This window comes from Rattus norvegicus, chromosome 6, assembly GCF_021556685.1.
Source record: "Rattus norvegicus strain SHRSP/BbbUtx chromosome 6, alternate assembly SHRSP_T2T, whole genome shotgun sequence".
Lineage (NCBI taxonomy): Eukaryota > Metazoa > Chordata > Mammalia > Rodentia > Muridae > Rattus > Rattus norvegicus.
The window spans coordinates 33,958,813-33,967,941 of record NC_141539.1 but is presented as its reverse complement, the minus strand read 5'-3'; the positions used below and the strand labels follow the sequence as shown (position 1 = coordinate 33,967,941).

The following is a 9,129-nucleotide window of genomic DNA, read 5'->3' as shown; positions in this document are numbered from 1 at the left end:
AGTCTGGGTTACTCTCTGAGCTGCTTGGAAAAGGTCTGTTGCCTCAGCAGTCCACGTGATCCTCTCAAAGCGTGAGGATTTTGTGTTCAAAAACTAGTTAAATATTTTTATTTATTTATTTTTTTTGGTTCTTTTTTTCGGAGCTGGGGACCGAACCCAGGGCCTTGCGCTTCCTAGGCAAGCGCTCTACCACTGAGCTAAATCCCCAGCCCCAAATATTTTCAAAAATCATCTTTCAGTATTCAAAATCCAAGCTAGCAGTGTGGCTATGGCTCTGACAGGACAGGAGACAGGATGTGATCTGGATACTAAGAGCAACAGATATAGATAGTCCTGACCTTTGCCCTTTGCCCTTCCTGGTGGGTCACCCCTTTGGTTCAGGTGGGCCAAGCACAGCTCCTGTGCACTTCACCCACCTGCAAAAGCCACCAGTGAAACCAAGTCCCAGAAAACTGACAGAAACGCCCACAAAGCCCTGGGCAAGCTCACAGGAGGGTCAAGCAGATCTCTTGGCCCCACCTTACCCCATCCCGCCAGCTTCACTGTAAACAACTTCTGAAAGTATTACTACAAGCCTTTCACATAGAGAGTCAAGCTCTGAAAGGAGTTACATTCATAAACGTATACCTTTATTTTCTCCTTCTGTACATGTTGGCAATGATAAAGCTTAAAGACGCATGTTCTACGAAATATGCAAAACAAAGAATTCACATAAATAATTTATATCTCAGAAAATTAAAGGTGAAAAATATTCCCACATCATTAGAGTTCACAGTATATTTAAAGTACATCAAGCTTTCCTCCTTATACTTCAAACTATATTGTCTTAGCAGAAAATGATAAAATCTAATCAGAATAAAACGATCAAGTTTCTGTTTATTCAGTGCACAAGTGGGTGCTATTTCATATCAGGCTGCACATGCCCCACGGCTGCAGCATTTAATCTCAGCCCTTCACCTCCTGAGTGCTGTGACCCAGCAGAGGTCACATAGTGTGGAATGGTTCCAACGTCACCAACGCCACAGTGGACACATTCGCCAAGTGGTAACATCCGGTGTCTGATGCCTCATTTCCACATAATACTTTTATAGCCCTGAAAATGGAAACCCTGGCATCGAACGCAGCTGAACATGTTAACACTAGTACAAGGCACTGTGCTGTGGCGTTTGTTTAAAAGATCATGTTTGCATAGATTGCTAGCAATTTAGTGTGCAAGAAAATACAGGCCCAGCGAGTGTGGCTTTTTGATGGATGAAGCCATGTGATGCTCCTCTGCCCAAGGAGAGCAAAATGTCTCTTTAGGCCCAGCCCATCTGTGGGCAGCTTCCTTGGTGCTGGCTTCTCCAGACCCTCAAAGGAGAGTTTTTTGTTCAAAAAGTTGCAGGTCAAAGCGGACCCAGACTTCTCCAGTGGGAACTTCGTGCAGTAGCAGTCGGCGGGTGGTAGGGCCTTTGCTCTCCTGTTCTGTTCGGATTTTTGCCACTGGAACTTCAGTACGACCCAGGAAGTCTGGGGAATAAACATCATGGGAGGATCAGATATCTTTGTTCCTATTAAGATTTAAAAACTCCAAAGTAGGAGAGTCTGAAATGATGTTTAGAAAACTTTCAAACACTGAATGAGTAGCTCATTTGCTCATGGGTCTCTGATACTGGCAGTAGTCAGACATATGGTGACAGCGGCCTATTTGGAGTGTTCTACCCCCCCAGGATGCACCAGTGTTTCCCTTATGTATACAGGTAGTGCCTGTCTTCAGAGGGCATGCTCTCCCCCAAATACCCACCTCCTGCTGACACGGGCCTGGGTCATCTCCTATAGGTGCCATGGGGTATAAGCACAGTTTAGGACCCTGGGTGCACACTCCGGACCCCAGAAAACTGGGAATACCTTTAGGCCTTCATGCCAAGTTATCCTTACCATCTGGAGAAAACTGGTCTCTGTCAAACATAGTGAGACACAGAACGTCCTGGTAAAGATCCTTGATGAAGAACTGGCAGTTGAAGTTCCACTTGGGATTCAGTGTGTCTTGGAGGGTCCTGGTGGTATAGCTTTGGGAGCCCATGCTGATTTCACAGTACGGATTGCTTTTCCCTGCACAGAAACAACCCAAGAACACGTGCAGTGTGGTAAGTGAATGGGATGATCCTGGCAGCGTCTGCAGGCTGCTTCACCAGAGACCAGGGCAGGCAGCACTGCCTGGCGGGACATTTACATCAGAGTAGCAGCTGTATGGCCCCATGTTCCCAATGATGTGACAATCCTGGGGAACAAGTGTATGTCCTAACAGCAGGATTGCTCTCCACAAGCCTGGCCAGGAACCTGTGTGGCATGCTTTGTGTATTTTTGTGCAGTAGCAGTCAAAATGGTGGGTGCTGGTTCTTATTGGGAAACAGTGAATGATACTGGCCCAGTAGGTAGCTTATCAGGGTTCTAGCAACAGCAGAAACACTGCCTTTTAAAAACTACTCATTATTCCCTGTTCTAGAGATAAGGAACAGGGCGCTACCACATCTGTTGAGTAACAGCAGCACTTACCATTTGGTTTGCAGGCTTTTAACTCTGTAGCTTCAATGACATGTACCATCAGACGCCCAATACCTGAAGTCTTTTGAGAACGGGCTACAAAAGAGGAAGTGAGTCAGGTCAACTTTTCCTCTGAGAATGTATACACAGCTAAGAATCAATGCTGTAGGGCCTCTGTCTATTCTCTCTCTCTCTCTCTCTCTCTCTCTCTCTCTCTCTCTCTCTCTCTCTCTCTCTCTCTCTCTCTCTCTTTCTCTCTCTCTCTCTCTGCTGCTGCTGCTGCTGGAGACCGAACTCCATGCCCCTTAGTCACACTCTGCCATTGGCTATGCTTCCGGCTCCCACTGTGCCACTCTAATGAGCTACAACGTGAGCCCTGGCCTAACCACTATGGCCTGCTACTGCTCTGCATTAGAGCTAGTTCTTGGTTCCTCCCCAGGCTGTGCTGCCTGCCAGGGATTCCCATCCTTTGCCCATCAGTACCCAGCTCAGTCTTCAAGATCCAGGCTAGTCTCCGTCACCTCAGCACTCCACTGAGAAAGCCCACAGCCTGCTAGGCCTGACATTCTGCACCCTGTCTGCCTCCTCTGGCAGGGAGGAGCCATTGTGTTTCCTGAGCTGCTTTATCTAGGGCAGTAATCCTACAAATGCGTCGGGATGGTTATGTTACTTTACAATGCATGCAGTTGTACTTCCTGTAGATTACATTTGCTGGTTACTTTGTGTTAGGCATGTGCTAGATCTTCATACAGATTTAATTCCATAATTGCCTTACCAGGTAGTTCCCATTTTACAGATGAGGAAAACTGGGTCTTAGGAAGGACCACGTGTTTCACTCACAGGCTTTTTAAAGACAGGGTCTCATCCTAGTCTGAGCTGTTGTCCTTGAACTTAGAATCCTCCTGTCTCAGGGACCCTTTCTGTTTTTCATTTTGAGACAGAGACTGAGTACCCTGACTGGCCTGGATCTTGCTCTAGAGACCAGGTTAGCTTTGAACTTACAGAGGCCTGCCTGCCTCTGCCTCCAGTGTGCGGGACTAAAGGTGGGTTCCATCACACCTAGGCCAGAGTTTTTAACATCAGATAACAAAGTGTGAACCACTCAAAATTCTAATTATATGTAGGCATTTTGTCTTGGTGAGCATTTTTATTTCATGTTTCATCTATTTAGAAAGGCTCTTGAGATATTTTACTGCAGACAGAGTGAGTCCTGTGCTCATACTGCTGGCAACCATGAGGTCCAGACAAGCAGACAAAACAATCTGAAAGGAGAAGGGATGCTTGGTGTCTTCTCACTCTTTTTCTTTCAAGGACTTTTTATATTTTGAGGCAAGATATTATTAGGTATCTCAGGCTGGCTAGCCTCAACCTTGAAGGACTCTTGTCTCAGCTGCAGTGGTGTGTAGCCTGGTCTACAAGCAGTGGCCTGCTCCCCAGTGTCCTCATGTCTCTACCATGGGGCATGCCCTTGTCCCTGAAGGCAGAGCCTGGCCTTACTCTCTCTGTAGGCCCCACTACGCCCATCACAGGGTCTGGCACACAGCACATAACCGTATCTGAAGGATTATACCCTGGAGAACGCAGAACACACAGTGAGAAACTCATGGAAAATGCAGAATACACACAGTGAGAAACTCAGGAAAACCTTGATTTACACTTTTGACAAATTAGGAGATGATTATATGTTTTATGAAATGATTCAATCATTGATTTTTCAATAGCAAGCTTTTAAAATAGTATTCGATTAGGAAAGGCAATTTTCACATACCTTCAGGAGCACAGAACAAAGTAAGGGGAACCTGAATGAAAACACACAGAGAGCTTCGGCTTCAGCAGTGGGAGCCTAAGTGGGAGGAGACTCGGGAGGGGAGGGTGGGCCTGCACTGGGAAGCTGGGCTTGCATTGACACAGGGGCCAAGGATCCTTTAGGACTGAGCTGGTGGATGACCTGTCCTACGAACAGAGGACACAGTGGGACACATATGGATCCCCTGCTCTCCAGGAGTCAGTGGTGATTTCAGAAAATGGATGAGTGAAGTCTGGGGGCAGTGCAGTCCTAACACAGCTCCACTCGGGCCTTGAAGAATGGGAAGAGTCCTAAGGGGAAGAGCTGCCTGTGACTGACGGTGGGGGACACAGTGGGGAATGGGGCTAGGCCACAGGCAGTGGTGGGGATGCGTCCAAGATTGGGGTAAAAACCCTCCTTACTTTGAGAGGCTAAAAGGAAGATTCTCAGGCAAGGGGTTGGCACATAGAGTTGTCACTGCCAAGAGAGGAGGCTGACAGCCTCTGTAAAGGACTCAGGCTTTGGGAAGGACAGGGAGCTGCTGGAGAGGACCTGTCTGAAATGCTGGGATTGCAGAGAGTAGCCATGACCCACCATTGAGCTGATACGTCCCATGGGACGGATGTCAGACAGACAACAATGCTCAGGGGAGGGGAGCCTCCCAGGAAGATGGGAGGAGAGTCAAATGAAGCCTCAGGATATGAGGAGGTGGGGGTGATGGGGGTGGGGAGAGGGTGTATGTGTATAAGCAGAGGAAGCTGGGTGGGTTACTAGTGTCCGTGAAAGTGCCATCCACACAGCAGCAGGGAAAAGACGGAGAGTGAACCTAGTGAGCCCCAGAGTGGTGGGGCTGAGGGGCTGGGGCCGACTGGGCCCAGGGTACTATACTAGTCCTGGAGGCCAGGAGTGGGAGGCACAGGCTGAGAGGACAGGGCCAGAGTGCCACTCCCAGCAAGTTAGGTGGGACAAGACATGCCCTGGCAGGGTGAGGTGGGCAGGGGCAGGGGCAGGGGCAGGGGCAGGGGCAGGGGCAGGGGCAGGGGCAGGGGCAGGGGCAGCTGGCTACAGAGAGAAGGCAGGACCTGCATCTGGTTCCCATAGGTGAGAGCTCAGGGCAGCTAGGAACAGCTGCCGTGGGGGTGGGGTGGGGGAGGTACCCGGGCTCTTCTGCCTGTGATCTGAATCCATCTCCTCGGCCTTACTGCTGGGGCAGCAGCTGGTGTCTCTAGGATCAGACTCCAGTTGGCCTATGCCATTGGCAGCTGATTCCCACCACGGGGCAGTAGTAGGTACCTTGATAAGCCTTTTCCCGCTTCTTCTTCTCAGTGTCGATGTACTGCTCTGAGGCGGCCTTGATTTTCTGGACCCAGGCTGTCCTGCGGGGGAAGCGGAAGGGTGCTCATGATGACTGCCAGGAGGCTCCACACCTCCTCCCCGGCTGACCTCAGGTTTAAGCTCATTTAACAGGTTCCCAGACACAAACCTAATCTAAGGCCGAGTGATAGACTGAACTGCTAATTAAAGCTGAGCTGAGGCTTTCCAAAGACAGCTTTCAACAACACAGGGCCTTGTGAAGGACTGGGAGGCCAGAGCTGAAGAGACCACCACCCTGATGGCAGCTCAGCATGACCGGTGGTTACAGCATGACAGGAGAACTGCGCAGAGGGACAGCAGTGTCCTCTGGGGTTGCCACCAGAGGTGCTTACCCTGGGAGCTCCACTGGAGGGAAGCATGGCTGGCGGGCACGTGGCAGCTGTGTGACTAGCGTGTATCTAAGCTGGAGCCTACTGTGGGGCTGGGGAGGCTGGGGTTAGACTTAGGAGGATTGATCATGAGTGCAGCTGGACTTACGGCACTGGGACATGCCCGTGCTGCCTCCTAGAGTTCAAGCAGGCACATGCTCAGGACTGACCTCTCGTTGATGTTGTCTGTTCGGAGGGTGTACACACGGTCGATGTGGGAAATGTGGAAGACGGGCTCATCGCTGGAAGGGTCTGTGGGAAGTTTCACCAACACTTCATTCAGGAAAATGGGCTGAAAGAATTAGGGCCAAGTTATTGGCTGTGAGATAAGCCACAATGCTCCAGCACCAGAGAGCTTCTAAAAGTTCAGAAGAGCCTTGTGGTGGAGAAGCGAGATGGGCCTGGTGCCCAAGGTCTGTGCCCAAGAAGAAAAGCAAGCCTGGATGGCGAAGTAAACACCCAGGCCCAAGTCAGTGTCACTGAGCTGGGGACAAGCTCAGAGCGCCTGTGCTGCTGATGTGACCGGCTTTCTGCACACTGACACCTGGCTGGGTGATTCCAGTTACAGAGACACAGATGCTGGCTGTGGCACAAGGTTGTGTTTGCCAGGAGGAAGCCAAAGCTGGCTCATGTTGCTGCAGGGCTCCTTCCCTTGAGAACTGCAAAGGACACAGCAAGGCACCTGAGGCAGGGGAGGGGCCCCAGGGCAGGGGAGGGGCCCCAGGGCAGGGCGGGGCAGGTGGGAGGGGATGCTCAAGTCAAGATGGAGCCTGATAGGTCCCATCTGCGGTGGTTGGCACTCACCGTTTTATACATTTTGAACTGAGCACTGGACTTGGAGCTGAAGAGCTTCTCGAAGCCAGAGGAAGCAGCGAACTGCCTGACCAGGTAGGTGAGCAGCAGGAAGTCGTTGAAGAGGAACCCGTGCAGCTCCTTATTGCTCTTGGTCTTGTATAACTTCCCGCTGTACAAAAGCTTCCGGGGGCCCAGGCAGTTGGTGAGGGAGTTGAAGATAAGTTGCTTAAACAGAGAAAACAGCACTTTGTAAGTCTGAGTACAACAAACCCCACTGTGTGTGAAAGGCCAGTGCCCAGAACCTGAGGTTGCTGTGGTGACCTAGGTAGTAATTTCCTAGGTAGCAATACAGTTAGGATTACCCACTTTTCCAGAACACACAAGCACTTTCCCATCTATCACTGTTTAGAATTCCTACTGACCCCGTGAAAAAAATCAATAGTTGATTCTACTGATTTCTACCAGTAAAAGTCAAAGAACTCTATACAAACCACCCAATTTGCCTCTTCCCAAGGCAGGAAGGTGTCCTGATGGGCCGGATGGTGAACCCCACAGTGAAGTGTGGTCTGTCCATGCTGGGGTGTGGTGGACATTCCCTACCCTCTCCGGGCGCCCAGCTCGGCTCCCAGCCTCACCTCAGCTAAGCCTTCACACTGCACGTGCGCCTGGATCCACTCCAGCCGATCTGAATTCTCCTTCTCCCGGACCCCCTCATTCACCTGAGAGCATAGCTCCTCAGCTCGCTCCAGGGCCAGTTTCAGGGAGGAGTGGTCAACATGATTCTGTGGAGTGTTCTCCAGGATCTGGAAGACAGTGGGCAGTGTCCCGTAGGTCACACCGTGTCCACTAAGTCCTATCCACCATGGCTGATGCTTAAATGAGGGCCGCCTCCGGTGAAACCCCCATCGAGGGGAAAGGTAATTGTGTGTGCCCTGGGAGCAGAGTCCCACAGTCCTTGTGGGCATAGGGACTGGTAACTAAGACTGGGGGTGGCAGGAACACTGTGGATCTGACAGTCTTGGTAATAGGCCATGGGCTAGCAGGTGCCTTCTCAGAGCTCCCCGATGACTTAAGTCATGTGGTTTTTGTTTGGGTGGTTCTGACTTTCTGATCCATAGTGTCTCAAGTACAAGCTGGCAGGAAATCCACTATATTGCTTTATAAAACCCCTAATCTCCCTAGAAAGCATTTTGCCTCAAGAAGAAAGGCTGGAGCCCATGGCTCTGTTACTGGTGACTTCATGTTCCCTCTGGGTTGATGATGGCTTCAGAGTGTGAAGAAGGCCTTAACCCTCACAAGCACACTGACTGTGGGATGGCAGTTCCTATGGGGGGATGGCATTAGACCCCACTTTTATCTGCCCACATAAAGACATCAGTCTTTAGACTAGGCACACAGGAGCCTGGGGCAGGGGGATCACTGCTCCCTGGTTGTCTGGTTCAGAGCAGCCTGTGGGTGGCCTGCTGGGTGAGCTGTCCCAAGGACTCACACTTCTGATGAGCAGGGGGTAGCGAGTGATTCTCTGCATGGGCTTCAGCAGGAAGCTGGACAGGGGCATTCCTTTGCAGCGTGGGTCTGACGCCAGCTTCTGCAAAACAGAGAGGCCTGTGAGGCAATCATGGAGACCCTGCCAAAACACCTGCCTAGACTTCTTTTGAGGCAGGATCTGAAGTGACACATCAGGCTAGGAATCTCTCAGCTCATGAGGCCAGCCCAGCTCTGCTTAGCTTTCTCGTGGCTTCTTCCTTGGCTTCTGGTACTGCTCTCCCATGGCCGCCACCTCCTCTCCCCCGGCCCACTGGCTTTGGCCTTCATCACATCCTCCCACCATCTTCTTTCAATGTAGCTGCTGCCCAGGTTAAGAAAACAGAGGCCAGTACCAGTAAGCGGCCATTCTCTGGAGTTCTACCAGGACTGCATTACACTTCTTAGTCGGCGTTCCAAGGTTCCTCAGTCTCACATGTGCCCCATGAGGCTGGTCTCTCACAGGAGCCACATTTTCTACCTCCATTCCATATCCGTTCCACTGGATATGGGCCCAGGAGCCCTCACTCCCTTCTGTCTGGTGCACAGCTCTTGATCCCTGGCTCTACAACGCGCCTGCCACTCCTGCTCCATCAGAAACAACGGAAAATGCCTGCACTGACTCTACTCCCTCCCTTTCGTGTGCCCGGAACACATTCATTTCTCAAGGCCCAAGGCATGCTTCTCTGTGGGACACTTTCCCCTGGGACACCTCCCTCCGCTCTGTCATATGGGGTGAGTGGCCTCTTGGCACAACAG

At 51.1% G+C, this 9,129-nt stretch overlaps 1 protein-coding gene across 12 annotated transcripts in view; it reads right to left on the bottom strand.

Annotated features, from left to right (window-relative positions):
- Positions 1–607: 607 nt before the first annotated feature.
- The window catches only part of Itsn2 (intersectin 2), a 251,290-nt gene continuing 242,768 nt past the window's right edge, over positions 608–9,129 (bottom strand). For 10 of the 12 annotated variants that reach the window (XM_087553096.1, XM_087553100.1, XM_087553103.1 and 7 more), the window contains 8 exons: positions 8,336–8,434; positions 7,482–7,649; positions 6,856–7,071; positions 6,222–6,343; positions 5,603–5,685; positions 2,536–2,619; positions 1,918–2,091; positions 608–1,509 (listed from right to left, as the gene is read on the bottom strand). In XM_087553096.1, coding sequence (XP_087409222.1) covers positions 1,352–1,509; positions 1,918–2,091; positions 2,536–2,619; positions 5,603–5,685; positions 6,222–6,343; positions 6,856–7,071; positions 7,482–7,649; positions 8,336–8,434 — 1,104 coding nt within the window. In that variant the 3' untranslated portion in view covers positions 608–1,351. Of the gene's footprint in view, positions 1,510–1,917; positions 2,092–2,535; positions 2,620–2,694; positions 4,323–5,602; positions 5,686–6,221; positions 6,344–6,855; positions 7,072–7,481; positions 7,650–8,335; positions 8,435–9,129 lie in introns of those variants that run through there. The other 2 variants (XM_087553104.1, XM_087553105.1) reach the window with 1 other exon arrangement.